Genomic DNA, 20,999 nt, shown 5'->3' on the forward strand with positions numbered 1-20,999 from the left:
AATTTGTAAATCAATGAAATGATTTTTTAAAATCATTTAAAAATTAGGAAGTGTTTTACCAATGTACTCATTAAATTTCCTCTGTTATGGGAGAAATTACCACTCTCTTACGACAACATGTATTCTGTGCTATTTGGAAAAAAGGTAAATACTTACATAATTATCATTTTAACTGTGGATGGTGAAATAAAATATCTTTACCCTTGATTTACTAATTTATACTTAGAATTCTGTATCATGAATTCCGTAGCCTGTGCTTTAGATAAATGCTTTCCAGCTCAACCTGTTCTCTCTCTACAAGTCTCTTTCCAGGTGGAGAATGAGCAAGGTAAGATGACTCTTCATATATAAATAGACATTGTCATCATGCGTCACATGCTCAGACCACTGTTGCTGAAAACCAGGCATCCATTAGCAAAGAGGAGAAATTTTGATATAAAAACATGTCCTGCCATTCTTACTGAAGTCTTAACTCCTCAGAAGAGTCACAGACAACCTTACTGTCTCACAGTTTCAAGAAAAAAAATTAAATTCCAAATGAATGATTATTCACATATTTAATAACATTAATTGAGTGATTATTCCTTTCAGAGTACTGTGGAGTATGTTGACATTTTTATTTTAAATGAAGGTAGAATATTCAAATTAGTTTTGATGGAATAATGTAGGAGAAAAGACGCGGCAATGATGATGATGATGATGGTGGTGATGATGGTGATGATGGTGATGATGGTGGTGATGGTGGTGATGGTGGTGATGATGGTGGTGGTGATGGTGATGGTGGTGGTGGTGGTGGTGGTGATGGTGATGGTGGTGATGATGGTGGTGGTGATGGTGATGGTGGTGGTGATGGTGGTGATGATGGTGATGGTGATGATGATGGTGATGATGGTGATGGTGGTGGTGCTGGCTGTGGTGGTTTTGAGTTAAGAGAGTGAATGGGAGGAAGGGCAGCGGGCACCTCCGTGGGCAGCTAGAGACTGGATGTGACGTGCACAGCTTGAGGAGAGGACCTCCCAGGCCAGTGTGAGAACAGAACTAGACAGACTGACGCACATGCTTCCAGACCCCGCTGCCAAACAGCCTCTCTAAAACACCGAACTGCTCCGGTCAGTTTTACTTTAAATACTGCAATTGGCTAGTGATGACTAAGCTCCACCCCCCCGCCCCTCCCTCCCTCCCCACTCTGATCCAGCCAGGGTTTGTTCCCCTCTGCTCTCTGGTCTTTGGCCTTGAACCTCCCATCCCTGCTGACCCAACACTGGGACTGTGTTCTAGAAACTTCAGTCACCTGTCTTTCTCTCTGCCACCCTGGCTGTGGTCCCCACTCTCACACACACTGTCCGTCTTTTCCCTTCTCTCAGACTCAGTGTGTGATTCTGCGATGACGTGTCACACAGCCTCTGTTTCCCCCCGAAAATGACCCTCCTGGTCCCGTGTGCCCCACTGAACATTTATTACCCCAACAACCACCATCCATCCTGCTTAGCACACCAGCGGTCTCTTGCTTTCCACCGAATGGCAGAAAAAAGACTCGTGCCGAACTAGCCTCCGGATCTGCAGTGCCTAGCACATGCTTGGCCGTCAGGAATCACGGTGTTCAACGAACACCCTCTAACTGAACATTTGGGAATCATCCGTGCCTCCCTGTGGGTCTGGCCAGCTGTGCTCAGGTCCCAAAACCCTCCGGTCATCCTGGGAACAGGAGACCGACCCCCGGACACGGGGTCCAATCTGCTCTCTCCCCTAAACCTGAGAATTCTGACTAGTGTAGGAGTTTCCTTCAAGACAGAAACACGCTGTTTTCAACATTCCGGCCATAAACTCTCCGAGTGGAATTAGGGGTCTGTCTGCACTGAACGCAACCGGCCAAGAGCAGAGGCTCGAAAGCTGCAAATGGCCTCCTAACTTCCTATTGACTATTGTCTTCATTAGTATCTCCCCGGGGAGCAAGGTCATTGCGGAGTGGCCAAGTTTCGTTTAAAAAGACTGCACTCCAGGTCTGAAAATCAGGAACGGTTTTTAGGACTCTTTTCAGGCAGAGCTGCTTTGGCTTCTTTTTACTTTTTATTTTTTTAAGGGAGAGCACAGTGAACTAGAGGCTACTTGGCCTCACCTGTGTTTTCAATACACCCACAATTAAAGAAATCAGTTAGGCGACTCTTACATCGGGAGGTGTCCTTACAAGAAATGGCTTTTCGCAACCGAACGAAACGATCAAATGCTGAGCTTTCTAGTCCTAAACTTATCCAGTCTGAATTAATCTTAAAAACAAATTCTCAGAGTTTCAGAAGATGTAAAAGAGGAATTTACCCATGCCACCTGGATTACTGGGCTTTGTTACTTGAAGTCTAAGGGAAATACCTGAGTTGAAACAATAGAGATTTTTAAGCCTTGCTGTTTTACCTTTAGTTAACGATTAATGTTGTTATATGTGGAAAGAAAATAGTTTTGACTTTCTTTTTCATATCTTATGAGATTAATGGTCAATCATAATACCTACTCAGAAAAAAACAAATAATATACATTAAAATTCATTAGGATTTAGTATTTTTTTCTTGATTTAGCTTCTGTATTTATTTTTAAGTATATTTTATTGTTTATGCTATTACAGTTATCCCAATTTTTCTCTCCTGTTTATCCCCCCTCCTCCCTATACCCCCTAATCATCCAGCATTCCCTCCGCCTTAGTTCATGTCCATGGGTTGTACATATAAGTTCTTTGGCTTCTGCATTTCCTATGCTATTTTTTTTCTTTTCATAGCAAAAGTGCATAATTTATAAATCCATAAATGTACAGCTGGTGAAATTTCACAATGGGCATGGACAAATCTGGAGAGCATTATGCTAAGTGAAATAAGCCAGGCAGATTTAATAATTCTTTACAGTTTTCAAATAGAAAGAATTTCTATCATTATAAAAAAGTTTCCATCAAATTTTATATAAAATTTATTTAAATCTAGATAAGTACTATACTACTAAATTAGTATACGGTATATAATACAAGGTAGCAAAAAATAAATACCTTACAGATTTGCTTAGAAAATGTCATTTTATAGGCTTTAAAATAACCTTCGAGGGAAGTACACAATCTAAGTTTACGTGCCTAGTTAATACAGTAGAATCAGAACTCAGAACCTTTAACTCCAAGTTTAAAATATTAGTTCTTTCCCTCCATCTCTATGCATTCCTTCTGAGACCAGACACCACTCAAAACAACCAATAATCCCAAATTACTTTCATACATATAAACAATATTCATTTATTTTTTTCCTGAGTGGATTTCTCCTCACATACATCACATCATCTATAATCTTCTTCCCTCTGTCCTTTTGAAACTACCCCTTCTCCCGAGAAGTTCACAAGTCCTCCACCCCCACTAAACACCTTTCCTGTAAAAACTGCCTTCCCTGGGAAATCCTGGGTGGGCGCTAATTCCAGCAGGGAAATGTGGTTGATACTTAAAGATCTTAACAAGAACAATTCCAAAGTAAGATATTTCTTTTTTTGCACACACAGGCAAGGTGCCAAGAATTACAAATTCAACACGGAACCCTCATTGTGTCTGTTACCAACTCAGCGAGACATTGTCATGTCCTGAATTTCACCTGGGATGATCCGGAAGAATTGGGTTTCAAATCAAAGCGGCAGAGTTCATTGAAAATGCATTACGTTTGTCATACAGGAGAAGCGACAGTACAGTTGTATACCTTTTATGTATTTTTCAGAAAACTAAAGTAGAATGGGTACGATAAGCCCATCTCTTGTTATCAATTCCTTACCGAGATCAAATCCACTCAAAGTGCTTTTGATAAACTTATGTCTAAGGGGATAAACGGTTACCTGGAAATCGACATTTCTATTCCATTATCTCTCACCCAAGCTACCAACATATTATAAGAAACCCTATTCTTTTAAATGTAATATGGCAGCAAGATAACTCAATACTGACTGAGTCATGGCATTCAGTTTCAGCACACACGTCGGAGGATCGGGGGTTTCTGCACGTGTATTAAACATTTACATTAAAAAATTCAATCTCAAGTTCATTGTCTAAAGACAATGAAAACGATATATGCTCTGTGAAAGATCCCACATCCTTGCATCTGCTTCTGCCCGATTGTGACCTTTACTTCCTTCTCATTAATAACTTTGCTTCGTAGGCTGTGTCATATACGAAAACTTCCTCTTCCCCGAGTTGATTTATGGTGCCTCCAACTTTCATATTTTGCACTGAGTTTCAATTTATGAATTTGGGGGGTGTTCACAGAGAAGAAAAGGGGGGTAGACACTCCTCTGTTATGCATATTATTAAATATGGAACAACCCCTGCAGAAAACATATTTTCTCAGGGTCGATTTTGATTTAGAGAAGTTAACTACATGTAAGGAAAAAAGGGATGTAGGATTCATCCTGTTTATAACCTATTTTGTTTCTGTTCTATAATTGGGTCCTCACTCCAGATGATATCTTTTTAAGTTTTCGGGATACAAAGTACAAAATTACATTTGCATTGTCTAGGATATGAGAAATCACTCCCTGTATTTGAGGAAAGGAGTATCTTAATTTACATGTTTCATATAAAGAGTATATAGTAATTCAAACCACCTAAATAAATTATAATTTACCTTTTCACCTTTGGAGCCCTTGAGACCTCGGACACCATCTGCTCCCTATGGAACGAATTAGAAAGATTAAATGACTCTAATGTTTTACAGTGAAATTAAATAATGTGGAAAAAAAGTAGCATTTACCTTCACTCCTCTGGGACCAGGATAGCCAATAGGACCCTGTGGACCAGGAGGACCCTAAAACAGACCCATTGCAATGTAACACAGAACACATTCAAGTGCCACTTCTTAACCTATTATAACGTTACAAAGTAATCTACAAGAACATGCTATTTTACCATTGGCAAAAATTTCCTGGGTAGTTTTACCATTTATTTCTAAAGTCAGAGGTGATAAACAAACCATGTGAGTAGCCCTACTTATTCCAAACTTATCATATCATACATTCATGCTGAAAATGGATCAGTATTGTAAAAATATAAAGTAGTGTAATAATTATATAATTAATAACTAGTTTTCTAAACCTGAAAAAGATCTGATGTCCTCAGTGCATACAATAGACAATTACAGATTAACCAAAAGGATCAATAATTTCTAATCAAATATGGGTATACATCGGTAGCATTCACGGCATTAAGAATAGGATCAAAATGGTGTATTTTCCACCCCTAGTTTAGTGTCACTAGTTTATGCAAAGGGAACAATATGTTATATGTCATATACGCTTTCTGCAGTAATTCAGAGTATTTTAATGAGAATCCAAAACTAAGCACTCTAAATAAAAATAATCTGACCCCTGCTACTGTTATCTAAGCTAGTATTAACATTGAATAAGCTTTTATTTAGATATTTTGATAACTGTTGCTATTATAACTCAGTCTCTTCTTCTTTCAGGGTTTTCAGAAAGTAGTAAGTGAAAATAAAGTTTCAGTGACATAAACAGTTTACTGATATTCAGTAGTTCTTGTCCAATTTCATTATTATAATACACAGTCACTTATTGCACATATACTACATATTCAAAATGTGGATTTATTTCTGATCATGAGAACACTTAAAAAAAGAAAATGTAGCCTAACAAAATTTTAATACAAAACTAAAAATTATCTAATACATATATGTTTATCATATCCTAAACAACAAAGCAGTCTAGGAAAATGACATTTTTAATGTTTTTTTTTAATATTTGAGAGAGAGAGAGAGAGAGAGAGAGAGAGAGAGAGATTGATTTGTTGTTCCACTTATTTATACAATCAGTGGTTGACTCTTGCATGTGCCCTGACCGGGGAATCAAACCTGAACCTTGACGTATCAGGATGATGCTCCAATCACCTGAGCTACCTGGCCAGGGCAGAACATGACGTCTCAATAAGGTAGCCACAATTCTTTTGACAGTTAAAACAGGTGGAGATGAATTATTTTCTGATACTCGTTCTCTAGTACTCATATCCCGAAGCAAGCACGGAAACTATATGCACCACAGAGGAGATCAGAGTAAGGCACGTTCTCTAGGAGGCGAGGCGAGAGGGCATTTAAAGGAAGGCTTTGACACATACCACGGCGCCCTTGTCTCCGGACGGGCCTTCTTTTCCAGGATGACCCTAGATTTGGCAAAAGTCCACACTGGTAAGCTAAAATAGCAGTTTATAGCAGTTTATAGCACTCCTAAATTGTTCTTTTTTTCAAAATACAGAGATCTTACTCCTTATGTTTCTAAACAAATGGAACATGTTGCATCAACATACATGGCCTTAAATAACATTGAAAACGGTGGCATTTGGACGGATGCAAATTTTATCAACTACATAATGTATCTGAGAGCGCTTGGGATAAACATATAAAACAATACATATTATTCTTCATCAACAATTCGACCTCAGTCTCAATTAGAGTCTTACATAAAGGCATTTCAATCTGACTTCTATTTCACACATTGATCAAATAATCATGCACGCATCTTCAAAGAGAACTAGGCATGTGGGTGAAATATTTGAAAATACAGCATGATCATAAATAACATGGAGTGTTAACCATCAAGTTACTGAGAGTCAATGAATAAAAATGTGCAGCTCTATCACAATTATACTCAATAAACGCAAATAGAGAAAGAATGAAAAATTTATCCTAGCTCTGAGTAAAAAGTTGGAAGAGGGGGAAAAAGAAGCATGGATAACAAATTTCTAAAAATAACAACTGTGCAGGTTACAGAATGACATTATTGACTACTCAGTGATAGAATATAATAAGCATTGCTATTTTTCTAGAAAAGGTGGGAGTCCCTGGAGGCTGAAGGATTTGTCTGGAAGTTGTCTGAGGGAGTTTACAAATGGGGAGTTGCCTGGACTCTTAAGAAACGTGCACCTTGACATGGAAGACAGTATGAGAAAGCACTTACTGCGGGAAGAAAAGGGCGATGGAAAGAAAGGTGCAACAGTGGAGAAGTTGGGAGCATGCGTGCGGATAGAGCCACGAGTGGCAGGAAAACTCGAGATGCTGGCCCGCGGCACCGCTGCGGGACCAGGTCTGTCCAGAGACCACCGCGCACTCCTTAGGGGAAGCTGCCCCTCGGACGCGCCCCCGTGAAATGGTGCTTTAGAGGTCGACGTTTCATTCCTGGCTCGATTTGCTCTTATTTCTGAATTCATAAAATCACTGTGAAAGCACATGCAAAAATCTATTTTGAAGAAAACATGCAGAAAGGTAACAACCAGGTAACTACTACTTACAGGAGGCCCATCAGCTCCAGGAAGTCCCGAAAGCCCTGGTTTTCCTTGTGGTCCCTAACCGAAAGGAGAGAGGGGAAGTTTTCGTTTCAGAAATGAAAGTACTGGGAAGTTGGGCTTTGTGCATTGGAATATACCACTCATAAAATTCTTAACTCAAGTCACTGGCTTTTATATATAAGCCACACAACATGTAAATAGCTTTGAATATATTATACAGAAGGAAGGGCATGCGGAGATAAACAAAACCAAATTCAGCACGTATCAAAACCAGGCCAGTTTTTGGCCTGCTTAGTAATCCTAAATGCCTTTTTAAGTTAGCAAATTAATTTTGCACAGCACAGTAAACTAGAGTTTCAAGAATGAAAAGGGAAACAGTGTAAGTCAGAAATACACTGACTGATGACACGGGAGAAGCAAACACTGAATATATCCATCAATGATTTTGTGCCACATCGAATAATTACACAGCAACAGTGATGGGACATCAGGGCTTATTAAAATATTCTAAAACGATTAAGTTAGAGTGTGACAGGTCTTCACAGGTCACGAAGACACATGAATCTAATATTTTCATGCAAAAGTGACATCACCTCATATTCAACTGACAAATAGTAACAGCAACTATGTATTCAACAGTTCCACCCCTGTTGAACCAGAGGGTTTTATTTATTTTTTTCATGTTTTATTTTTATTTTTTTTTTCTGAATGAATAACCCCAACTCAACATCATTTCCATTTCCCGAACCAACACCCAAGTTGACTCACTTGGGTATGGACCCATGTAGTGGTTTCTGTCCTTTGCTTTTTAAAAAAAATGTATTTTATTGATTATGCTATTACAGTTGTCTCATCTGGGAGTGGGGGGGGGGAATGAGATAACCAGAGAGTTTTAAATCTCGTTTAACTTGTTTAACTCGTTTGACCATCGCTAAGGCCGGAGCTTGGTGAGAATGGCTATTGCAGGAGTAGACCCTTCCTTGGGAGAAAACAGGCATTGTGCTGAGAATAATGGACTCCCCCAGTCCTTAGCGTTCAGGCCGCTATTGCCGACCGGTCAAGACGTGAGCCAGGATTCAGAGACAACGGAAAAGGTGAGGGAATAGCAGCAACCCTGGGCTGTGGACATAGCTGAGGGTGTTTCCCGCTCTCAGCAGGTGTTTACGAAAACCACTGTGTTCATGCAGACTGACGGTACAGAGTTTTACAGGGCCTTCCTTAACTCACTGTGGGACAACAACAAAAACATAAAAACAACCTTTAACTTAAATAATGTAGATTTTATAAGTGAGGTTAGCTGCGCCTCATTTAAAGGGTTTAAATGTTTCAGTCTCCTTCACCACTCTGCAAAGTCATACTTAGTCTGTAATATTTTGTAATAACTGTTACAAAACACTAAGTTTTTAATGGCAGGGTTTTGACCATCACTGAAATTATCTTCACTATCAAGACAATGGTCGTATAGTCAATCAACAGAATACATCTGGCAATAAAAAGGAGCACCTCGTTCGGTCAGGTAAACGTTCAGAAAAGGCAAATCTACAGACAGGAAAGCAGGTTAGTGACTCTCTCCGTCCAGCTGTGCGGGGAAGGGGCTGGATGGGCGAGAAGTGTGAATTTACACGAGGTTTCCTTCCGGGCCGCATAGTCTAAATATTTGCTAGTGGCACCATTCTGTAAATCTACTCAAAATCCTTGACTTGTATGCTTACAATTAATGAATTCCTATAGTATGAAATTATGCTCCATTAAAGCTATTAATTTTAAAAAATTAAATGTTCCTAGAAATTAACAAACATAAGGAAAAAAAGGCATCAGGGAGTCCGGCTGACACTGTGCTGTAATTGTAACTATGGGGACAGCCAATGACACCTAGGAAATCTGGCAGGGAAGAGCAGAAGAACAAAGACATCACTTTAATTAAAGATTTATTCTTGTTTTGATCCAGACATCGGGTTATTAACAAGAACCTCATTTGTCATTTATATGTAAGAAATGGTGGCAATGATAACTTCACAATTTCCCCTTAATCAGATCTTGCCACAGACCCTTTGTCACAAGCCAACCTAATTACGTGTTTTCAATAACGAGGAAGAAAAGGAGAACAAAACTGAAGAAAAAAACACTGGTTCACACCAGTACCTTCCTGAAATTAATATATCCAACAATGTCACATTTGGAAGCTTTCCAAATGGAAACTCTGAGAAATCTCATCACTTTCAGTTTGGGGATGTATGTGTGACTTCTCCTCACATTGTGCTCCCGTGGTGAAACCCCAGATGGATTCCTTCCGGGCTGAGCCATCAGGATGCCTGACCCACAGCACCCCCTAAGGGTGGCAGCCCACGCTGCTCCCCAGACAACATTAGAACAGCAGAGTGGCTCACCTTTTCACCAGGAGGACCAATGGGACCTTGTGGACCAGGAAGACCCTGTAATAAGGGAATGTATTTCATCCATCAGGAATCATATCCCAAGAATACACTTTTTAGAATAGTAAATTATTAGCTTTCTCTCTCACATGAAATGAGTAAATGAGTTAGAAGGATCTATATACATCCCCGGCAATCCCCAGAAAGTTCTGGAATGTGCTGAGCAGTCTCGCCCAGCTTCTCTTTCAGCAAGGGGACTCGACTGTGATGCTGTTCAGCTCCCTCCTGCAGGGGGCGCTGAACATGAGCCCTGGCATTCCATGAGCCCTGAGTGACTCCCTTTTCTCTTGAAGAGGCTTCTGCACATTTGCTCAAGGTTTGTTTCTGTTTCTGTTTTTGTTTTTCAATTACAGTTTACATTCAACATTCGTTTGTATTCGTTCCAGGTGTACAGCTTGGTGGTTCAACGATCATACGCTTTACAAAGTGGTCCCCCCCGATATTTACCGTGCCCACCTGGCACCGCACACAGTTATCACAACATTACTGACAGTTATCACATCCCTGTGACTCTACTGTAGCTGTCAATCGGTACTTCCCCATCCCTTCACCTCTTTCGCCCAGTCCTCCAACCCTCCTCCTCTCTGCTCACACCTTTTTGTCCTTATTTTGTTTTTAAAAGGGTGGGGAAAGAATTATCTTCCTACTTTCACACTGCAGCCATGTTTAGCTCTATATACAAAAGTTTGAGGCTGCCCGCTTTCCCGTAAGATGACGCCTCCTCACCCCATGACGCCAAAAGAGCTGTGCCAGGGGCTCCCACTCACCTGCGGCCCTGGGTTCCCCTGTTGACCCGGCGGTCCTGGCTCCCCTTGGGGGCCCTGCCAGAGGAAAAGATGCAGAATCCTTGACACACCTATTTCACATAATGGGTTTTTTTCTTCTCAGTTGAAAGGCAGTCCCCACATTAATTTTCCCTGTAGAGAATCTGGAAAGTCTTGCAAAATATTAATGCCTGCAGAAGCTAATGGACTTAGCAAATGTTGTAGGAAATCTTTATTTCAGATCTAGCAACAGTCGTTCATTCGTACAAGGTTCGCAGAAGTGAGCTATTTCATGGATGCTTCTCTACATACCATGTTCCCCTTTGGTCCTTGGGGGCCGTCAATTCCTGCGATGCCCTTCGAGGAAGAGAAACATACGCATGCTTACACACTTACACGCTGCAACAGAACATCAAAAAGTCTAACCTTCTCACAGCATGATAGCCATTAGCCTAGGGTGACTAAACATCATTTTAGAATTGGATGAACACGAGGCAAAAGGAAAGATCTGTACTCTCTCCTGTCTCCCCTCCCACTGGAGACAACCCGGAGGCACTTTCCACTGGGCACTAGGAATTGGACACGAAGCATTAAAATAGATCAAAGCAGATCGTCAACATTAAAACAGACCAACTAAAAGGAGGGGAGCCGCTGAACTGATACGCAGATCATGAGGCCCGAGAATATTTCGAGGCAGGAAATTCCCGGCCTTCTACTGAAAGCTTTCAAGGCCTCTGGGCTCTCAAGCGAGCAAGCGTCCCCTGCACACCCTGTGCATGGCAGCAGCAACACTTACCGGCTGCCCCACGGGTCCCGGGCTGCCCCTCGGTCCCAGCAAACCTCGAGGGCCCTAGAAAGAAAGAAACAAACAAAACCCCACATACCCTCATAAGAAATGCCCTCAAAACACGCTTCTTCCTCCAGAGAAATCAAATGCAATGTTGAGGAGAAATACCTGTACCCCACATCTTCACACACTGAAAGTGGTGTTTAAAAGACCAGTTTATGTCCCACAAACAGCCAGCGTTTAGACCGATCCAGAGGCCACAACGTGTGACAGTGAGTCTTTTCTACAGACACTGTGGGTCTTTGATTCTGTAGGTTTACCCATGAATCACTTGGGAACTTCTTAAAATAAGAAGTAGTTTACTATTTGAAATATGTCACTTTGGTGTCATCTCTGATTGGAAGGGCCGCACAGAATCTTGCTAAGTTTCATTATTCGGTTACACAGATAGAAGGGTGTTGAGTCTCATGTGTTTTAAATGATTTTGCTTCATTTACTTATTTGTTTGTTTTAGATTGAGTTGAAGTAGAGAGAGAGAGAGGGAGACACTAATGGGCCGCTGCCCTGACTGGTATCGAACCCACAACCCTTCGGTGCTCGGGGTGACGCTCCAACCAACTGAGCGACCCGGCCAGGGTTCACCTCTTTCACATTCGGGTTCATTCCATGTTGAGAGACTATTCCCTCAGGGGCAGAGGCCCTGGGTAACTACGGTTGCAGATTACAGAAACCATTTTCCTAAAAAGATGTTCTAAACATTACTTCTGTTTAATCATAAACAATTTTTTCCACTTCTGTTCTCCCTCCTCCATCTGCTTTGCTTCCCCCCTTCTTTAAGAAGTCAATACAATAATCTACTCTTTCTCATAGTCACTTGAACCTATTCACATGCCTTCGAGTAGACAGGCTGTATAAGGAGGTAAAGTATTTCTTATGGAAAGGTCCAGATGGAGCAGAAGACAAGAGAATCATTTTTTTTCTCTAAGTGGCTTCTTGCAAAAAAAAAAAAAAAAAGAGTCATATTATTTTCCTGAGTTTCTGCAGACACACACCTCCTGAAGCGAGGTGGCTGCTCCAGCCTGGTGCGCTGATTAACTAGCTTGGGGTGCAACTTCCAGCACAGTTTTCTCACTGGTAAAATGCAGTGGAAAAAATATCATCTTTCACATTTTATTTTTCTAAGTGGCATGCTGAGCACCTCATTGTTCTGTTTTTTTGTTTTGTTTTGTTTTTTTCTGGTAATAACCTTCATTTATCTTAAATATGTAAACAGATTCTAAAGCTACTGCTGATAGAAACAATTGCAACGAAACAGAGAAACACCAACAAAAACTAGATCAGGTTTTCTGGCTGACAAGACGGTGTATTTTTACATTTCTTTTCTTTCAAATTCTCCACAACAGAAAAGCTCAATGTATCCTTACCCCTTTTAATTCTTTTTTCTTGCATGATCATTACCTGGTTAGCTTAGGTAAGACTGGCCCAGGCATCTGAGCTTATTACTGACTTTACATGCGTAACATCACTCACTATTCCTCCAAAACAGGTATTATTTAAAAAGAAAAAAAGTTGCTTACAGCTTCACCTGGAAGACCCCTTGGTCCAATCTCTCCGTCTTCGCCCTGTCATTCAAAATGAGTGGAAGGGTAACGTGGTTAGACAATGCATTATTTCAACACAGTTTCATTCTCTTATGTTTAATTTTGCATATTTCTTTTTTTAAAAAATGAAATTTAATGTACCCTCATTCCGTCTTCTCCAGGAGGACCAGGAGGGCCCTGGGGACCTCGTTCACCCTGGTAGATAAATACCAATATGATTAGAATATGGAGTAAGGTAGGAGGTTTAGAAGACTGTTTTCTAGCTCTCCTACCAAATAGAACAGGACATTCAATGGGGAAACTTAGGCTTCATTTGCCCTCCAGAGCCCTTCATAGAAAAATCATAATTTTACACAAACTGGAATTACATTAGTATGCTTGGGAAATGTTCCCTTGATTTTCAACACAAAAGAAGTTTAAATAAAACACCCTGAGTAATTTGCAGAGATCAAATTATTATAAGGTAAACCATTAAAATACTATTTTGCTGAAGATTGTTTCAAACATGGATACACTTTGATGATTTTAATGTAATTTTTTTTTCTGCTTTTAACATAATTCATATTGAATCGGCACAACTCCAGAAGACTAAAGGAATTTTGAATTTCTTTAGAAGCAAACATGTCTCTCTCAACATGGGGTGTGCGTGCGTTAGATACCTGTAGGGTTCTATTTCCTTTTTTTTTTGTTTTAATTCTCCAGTTTATCTACAGGTTATCCTACTTTCACTTTTAACTTCTGGAGAAGAAAAACGTAAAGATCCAAAACTGATCTCTTTTTTTGAGAGACCACCTCTGCTTAATTTCCCACTAAAAATATCTTCTGGATTGCTGTCCACGAGGGTGATGTATTTAGTCTCAGCCAATGACAGGCTGCAGCACTGGCGTACAAGGTCACATTATAGCAAAGAAACAGCTTGTGGTGTGTCTGTCTGCCAGGACCGGCTCATTTAGAATAATAAAAGAGAGTGCAGTACGTTGTTAAACTAATGGCAGACTGTTTACAGGTGTTTTTTTAGTATATATCTACAAATAAAAAATGTAAGGCAAATGTAAGAGAAAAATTGAGGCAATTATAAAAAACTAGAGGTAAAGTGGAATCTCTATAGTTGTTCTTCTAATAATTTATGTTTTCCATATACATGGTTATAAAAATTCCACCTCAGCTTATGTTTGCATGAAATGAGTGTTTTAAAGTCTAAAAACAATTCAAGAATTTATGTTGGTATTGCACGTATAATTGTACTTATCTTCCTTTAGCTATCTAGCAGGTGTAATAATTTACTAAATGGATTTACCAATATTTACTTTTCTTCTAATTTCCTAGAGTACATCCATTCTAAAATATTCCCTAATATTCTTGCATTATCTCTGTACAAAAAGTAACAGAATGGTATATCTTACCCTGTGACCTTTGTCACCCGGCAGACCTGGAAGTCCATCGAATCCTCTATCCCCCTGTAAAATCATCATCATCACCATCATCACCATCATCATCATCATCATCATCATCACCATCATCACCATCATCATCATCATCATCACCATCATCACCATCATTATCATCATCACATTTCCAGTCTCATCCTGTAGTGTAATTTGAACGTGACATATTCTTTCATATGAAGAAATTTTATTTTAAAATACAAAATCCGAGGGGTGAGGGGTGAACTGGCATTGGGATGTGAATATATAAACACACGAGCTCCTGACCTTTGCCCCGGGTTCTCCTGGCATTCCTCTTCCTCCATCAGCCCCTGGTCGGCCCTGAGGATGCCAAGAACATGACTCAGCAAAAGGGACTCCTACCAGCACAGAGTAAAACAAAACAAAATAACTGACGTTTTCAGACGCCCGCAAAATACACAGGGAAAGCCGACCATACCCTCTTTCCAGCTTTTCCCGTCAGACCAGGTGGACCTTGCACACCACGCGGACCCTGCATCAAATCATCATAATTAATCCACTTAATAAAATGCTTGATCAATGAACTCAATCACTTGAGTGAGATGGTTTTAGGAATTTACATCCACTTAACTTTACCTTAATCATTTTAACATAAGAAAATAATCCCCCATGTAAAAGTCCAGATAAAGCAGAAAAGAAGAGAATCAATTTTTCTAAATGACTTCTTGCAAAAAGAGAGGCACATTATATTATTAAGTACACTTAGACACATACCTTCGTTTAAACAAAAGGAGCACAGTAATATTTTAAACTTTAAAAAAAATCCTCCATTACTCATTTTTTCTCAACATCTGGAGGTTTTTTATTTCCTTTGACTGAAACACCCTGAACCCACCCATCTGAACCCTCTTCTTTTTCCAACCTCTCTTCCCTCCCCTTTACCTTCTTTTTTGAAGTTTCTCCCTTTCTATTCTTTTATAATATTTCATTGATCATGCTGATTTGTAATTGCCTTTTCTCACAGCGGAATCTCCCATTGGACTACTAACTGTGGCAGCTTTCGGCTGGATCTTCTTCTCCATTGTACGGCTGCCACTCCTTAATCAGGCTTTTTTAATCATCTCTGAAAGGCTGCAGGACGACCCGGCAGGCCCCGATGCAAATTCCCGACTGGCACTGTGCCCGGTCAGGGTCAAGGTTAAAGGCTCTCACTATGCCTCTCCTCTGAGTCACTACAACGAAATGTTGTGTCTACGTATAAAGTCTTCCAAGGAGATTGATACACTTTTTTTTAATTACAGAGCTAATAATAGGTCAAAGGCAGTTCCAGTATAAATATGATATAGGCCTTTATATTTAACGATATTTAATTAACTATATCTTTTTAAAGTTAATTTAAACAGCGTGCATGTAGTGAATGTGGTGGAAAATGTAACACACGTTTACAAATAATTTTAGGATCCCTGTAAAATATTCATTATAGAAATTATGAAATTAAGGCTAACGCTTCAAAGCTAAAGAATATAGCGTTAAAAATTATTGTAGTGACAAGGCAAGCCGAAGGCGAGGGACAATGGCAGGGCAAATCTTGTCAGTTTTTAGTGAAAATGGCCATTTGATGGGGCATCCCTGGAGTCAAGAAAAACCACAAAATCCATGAACACAACTGCAGTATGTTTTCGGTTCATCTGTTATCGAAAGAGGTGAGTATGATCCAAAAGCTCCTACACTGAGCAGAAGATTAAATTCCTTCGGTCCCCACGCTGCGTCACGTCGATAATTTCATGCACGTCTCCCTGCCACCCCTGTAGGGCGACATTCACCAAGTCACCTTCCGCGTCCCCCAAAAGCCCGTCTCAGCTCTCTTTGGATTTCTGCTCATGGCAACGTAAATAAAGGGCGGTGCATCCACAGGGGAAGGACCACTCAGCAACAGGAAGGAACAGACAATGATGCACCCATCAGTGGTGCGGGATCCCAAATGCACCACTCCCTGAGAAGGAAGCCACAGTCAGAGGGTCACATAACAGATGAGTGGTTGACGGGGCATCTTGAAAAGATAAAACTGAGATGATGAAGAGCAGGTCGGGGGACGGTCAGGGGGCAGGCTGGGGAGAGGATATGACCACAAAGTGGGGGCACCCAGGAATCTGGGGGTTACAGATCTTGATGATGGCGGTGGTGAATGCAAAGAATATGGCTAGGTGTTAACATTCAATTTTTCCTTATACTATTCTGTAAATAAAATTACTTTAAAAAGAAGAAAACAAATTAGTGGCTGGCTAATTGAGAGAGCTCCTGTACCCCAGTCTGAATTTATATTTATTGAGGACATTAAGAAGGTTTTCTTTTAAATGAATGCATTGATAAAAGTACAACACAGTTTGTTTGTGTTTTCTAGGATAAGTACATTTCATCATGTGCCTATATTGAATGGCTCTATTTATTTATTGTCATCAAAGAAAAAAGAGCAATACTGTTTTAATTTGGCCCCATGTAAGTAAAATCTAAGATCTCGAAAACATTTCAGCCCAGACAGTCTTAACCTCTCTGAATTCCTCAGCTCTACACAGGGATTGAAGTGAACTTCTTTGAAGGATGTTAAATATCCCTTCTGAGAAAATCCACTAGACATAGTTCCTACAGAAGCCATCTCGGGCTGGAGGCAGGGCCGGTATAAGTAAAAATGCAAGGGTTCTGCTCTGCTTTGAACAATCCCAAACCAATTTAATAGTCTGAAGGGCTAATACTATTAAGCCTTTTCTCTTCCTAGTTTACCTCCTTTTAATATTGTTTAAATTAATCAAGTCGTTGGCAGCCAACCAGCCACAAAGGATTTCTCAGAGAAAGGCTGTTGATGTGAGCTTAAAGACAGTGTGAGTAATTTCCTTGCTCATAAAACAAGTGGCAGACGCTTCAATTACCCGACTTGAAAGAAAAAGTCAAAACTACAATGAGCGACATGGATTATTTTTTACCTGAGGACCCGGGTCACCACTCTCCCCTTTGGCCCCCGATAAGCCAGGCACCCCCTGTGGAGACAGAGTGAAGACACATTTCATTTAGCAATGCCCTAACCACTTCGATCCTGCACATTATTTAAAATACATTTCATCCGATGAATACGATTTCGGTAACACAATAAAACTTCCCAGTACTTTCTTTGAAATGCCTCTCCCCTTAGACTTTGTATTCCCATGTGTGAGCTGCACGTAAAAGACTCCGTTTTCAGCCTCAGTCCACGGAAGCCAGTTCCATGAAATCACACCGAAACGTTCTTCCCTGTGCGTGCGTACTCTCACGCACTGGCCACGGCCCACGGGCATTATTTATCATCGCACTCGCCGGGGCACCCAGGGCAACACGGTCTCACTGAACCAGTCAGTTCTAGACGGAGTGCATGAGACCACGAGGACCTGGTGACACGCTCCTGCTTCCACGCTCGGAAATGTATCAGGCGCTGCATTCCACGGCACGAACAGATGCTGCGGCTATCATCATAATCGTCCTGAGATAATGTCAAAGCATTTTTTCTTCCCCAGATGGGTCTGTGTTTTTCCTATGTGAGTAAGTCCTTATGACAGATGCCTCTCCTGAACATTTACATAATGCAAAAGGTGCAACAAAAACCTGGCATGTTGACTGGAAAAAACAGGAAATCATTTTACAAAGGTCCTGTGAGTTTCAAATATGAATACTAGGTGTTCCTTTTAAAAGCGCTCCTCGGGCCTTTTGGTAACGACCCTCTGAGCCGTGAGGAAGGGCAAAGCAAGCGTAGTCTGCTTGCTGCTTTTGGGTGAAGCCGCAGTATGTAGTGTTGTTTTGCTTCAATCGGTGGTGTGACGACATAAAATAAATAGAAAACAAAAGGTACAAGAAATACTAGGCCATGAACATGCCCCCAGAGAGATTCAGAACATTGAAACGTGGGGATAAGAGCTATTTCATGCCGTAGAAATATACTCTGTGTGTTTAGGACATGTAGAATTTGTTTAAGTCAAATTTGTAATCAATGACAATGCACTGAATCAAAGCAGAAGAAGATTGAAATTATGCTGTGGGAAAATGTTAGCTCGCTAGAGCCTCCTGGTGGCTCCAGAGTAAAATGACCGTGAACATGACTCCCGAGAAAGGCAGCAGGTCCAAAACATGAATATCTTAACCTTGAGAATTACAAGAATGATGACTTTCAAACTTCTAATTAAGCATTCTTGTGGCTAAATTCCTTCAAGAGAAAAACTGGTTCTACACTAAGTCTGATTATTAATCACTGAATTGAATGCTAGGACAATTTATTTTTAATTAATTTACTGCATTGTATCTTCTGTATATAAGCACTACAACAGATTATAATTACTTGCCCAAACACTTATTCGAAAAATTATCATGAAATAATCAAGAGTAACAAAATAGAGCGGGAAAAAACATTGTCTACATTTTCTGCATATTTTGTCATGGAAACCTCCATTTGTCCATAAAAGCAATTGGAAAAAAACAATTGAATAAAGAAATTTTTTCATTGGAAGAATGTATATATTTTCTTAAAATATTGATGCAGACTTTATTTCTTTTCTAATTCTTAATGTATAAACATTTTTTTGCACTACAGCATTAATAGATATGTGAGAGTCTGTAATAGTTTCATGTTTTGGAGCAAAAGGCAATAGAAGAGAAAATGGTGAAAAGAAACAATATGATTTTTTTCTCTCAATACTTACCTTTAACAGTTAAGGAGCCTGAGACTTTGCCATAACAAAGACGTCAGTAGTGAAATTAATTAATCTTGGGGATAACATTGACAGCGTGTACATGGTGGTTAATGGTAAACTATATCAGCATTTCCCAAACATTCATGGCCACAGGAATCAGAGTGGTGAGCTCTTTGCAAATATAGCTTGCCATTTCCACCCCTGAACCTGTGTCATCAGAGTCTGAGGTTTAGAGTCCAAGAACTCTTATTTTTAGTAAAATATATGGGCAATGCTTCTGCCCCTGAATCCGTGAGGCACTAACAGGCCGCCAGCTGTCCCTTGTCATGTCGATGTGCATTATCACTAACAAACCATTGAATATCAGCAATATTTCTCCCTGTGTTAAGAGACATGGAATCCTCCATGCTCCTTATTATATTTTGAAAGGCAGAGCAGTAAAAATGAATGATAATGCATTCACTCAGTAATAATGCATATAGAATCGTGCACAACTTAAATTCTGTGGAACATATTGTTAGAACATGTGTTCCTCGTTGGGCTGAGTGCGTAGCCCTTCAAAATACATAAAATGTTATGAAATTTTCAAGACTGAATCAAAAGAACCGTACATTTATGTAAAACTATATAACAAGCTGGAATAAAATACAAGGAGAAAACTATTTCTTATCCTAATAAAAGTAAAAAAATTAAACAGAAGACTATATATTGATTCCAATTTGAATAAAATAATTTTCCTATAAGTATCCACTAGTAAACCAAAGATAAGATTTTAATGTTCAGAGCACTATTTTCTATAAATACCTGTTTTTCTATAAAAAAAGTATTTTGAAAGCATATGAAATCATATGAAAGCAAACTAGACATACCTTTTTATATTGAAAAACAAACACTTATAATAGAGATTATTCATTCTATTAATTCTAAAATGGATGAGAACTTACTTTGGAATCCCACAATGCTCTCTTTTTTCAAGAAAAAAATATGATTTGAAGAAACATCTGCACTTTATGAATTGCTACCCTGCTGAGTATTTGGTGAGTTTCAAAAGATTTGAAGATACTTAAGGAAACTATTTGTAATATATGAGTTTGTTAGCAAGCTACTAAGGAAAAATAAAACACTTATTTTCCAAGAGCCTCTGAAAGACAAATAATTTCTGCAGTCTGTGGGGCACTTTCAGGAATGCTGGGGCAGCCTGAAGTTAGAGCCAGGTACCCCGTTTGCACCTGAAATGATGGAATAATTCCTACCGCCCTCATATATATTTTCCTGAACATTCTGTTTACCATAAAATGAAGTCTCAAGAATTCAATGTAAAATTGAATTTTAATAACTATATTTTATGCACATAAATTATACTTGAAAAATTAATAGCTGGCTGTGTGATACAATTTTATTTCTCATTGTCTTTATTTAATTTGGAAACGTTTCACTGAAACCTTTTCATCAAAATCGACTGAGGACTCCATTGAAAGGGGGAACAAGCCAAGCAGGGGTGGGCGCGTGCAGTCCGCCCAGCCAGAGGCCTGAACGATGGTTGGCTACAGGTGCACAAGGAACTATTACGGGAAGAATTTAAACACACGTCCTCTTATTGGGTGACCTACCACAGGACCTGGTCTTCCGGTCAGACCCATCGGGCCAGGCGGGCCTCGCAGCGCGATCTGGAAAATAAAAGGCATCCAACTTAGGGAATGGTCTGCCAAACTCACACATGCGACCCCAGTGTTCACTCGCACAAGCTGCCCTTCAGCAACGGATGGTAGACACAAGTGTAGCAGCTGCATGCCAGAGAGAGTGCCTGACTACTGAGGAACTGCAACTTTCTGGAGTGATAAACGACCTACACAAGCATCAGCCATTTTTAAATCGTTGTAACATATGCAGTCTTGTACCAAGTTATCAAGACTTATTCAGTAAAAAAGTTAAAATAGATCGTGCAGTAAGAAATCCAGGATCTGCCATGGTTTTCTATCCTGAAGCAATTTCAGCATAGCACACAG

The 20,999-nt window shown here is 39.9% G+C and overlaps 1 protein-coding gene and 1 pseudogene across 3 annotated transcripts in view; one reads left to right on the top strand and one right to left on the bottom strand.

The window, feature by feature from the left end:
• Positions 1–20,999, bottom strand: part of COL11A1 (collagen type XI alpha 1 chain) — a 164,591-nt gene that overhangs the window by 87,171 nt on the left and 56,421 nt on the right. For all 3 annotated transcript variants that reach the window (XM_028502638.2, XM_028502637.2, XM_036015040.1), the window contains 15 exons: positions 20,604–20,660; positions 17,263–17,316; positions 14,763–14,816; positions 14,591–14,644; positions 14,282–14,335; positions 13,020–13,073; positions 12,855–12,899; positions 11,287–11,340; positions 10,803–10,847; positions 10,494–10,547; positions 9,682–9,726; positions 7,298–7,351; positions 6,128–6,172; positions 4,755–4,808; positions 4,629–4,673 (listed from right to left, as the gene is read on the bottom strand). In XM_028502638.2, coding sequence (XP_028358439.1) covers positions 4,629–4,673; positions 4,755–4,808; positions 6,128–6,172; positions 7,298–7,351; positions 9,682–9,726; positions 10,494–10,547; positions 10,803–10,847; positions 11,287–11,340; positions 12,855–12,899; positions 13,020–13,073; positions 14,282–14,335; positions 14,591–14,644; positions 14,763–14,816; positions 17,263–17,316; positions 20,604–20,660 — 768 coding nt within the window. The remainder of the gene's footprint in view (positions 1–4,628; positions 4,674–4,754; positions 4,809–6,127; positions 6,173–7,297; positions 7,352–9,681; positions 9,727–10,493; positions 10,548–10,802; positions 10,848–11,286; positions 11,341–12,854; positions 12,900–13,019; positions 13,074–14,281; positions 14,336–14,590; positions 14,645–14,762; positions 14,817–17,262; positions 17,317–20,603; positions 20,661–20,999) is intronic.
• Positions 17,989–18,132, top strand: LOC114489282 (annotated as a pseudogene).

The sequence above is a fragment of the Phyllostomus discolor genome, chromosome 14 (genome assembly GCF_004126475.2).
Source record: "Phyllostomus discolor isolate MPI-MPIP mPhyDis1 chromosome 14, mPhyDis1.pri.v3, whole genome shotgun sequence".
In the NCBI taxonomy this organism is placed as follows: Eukaryota; Metazoa; Chordata; class Mammalia; order Chiroptera; family Phyllostomidae; genus Phyllostomus; species Phyllostomus discolor.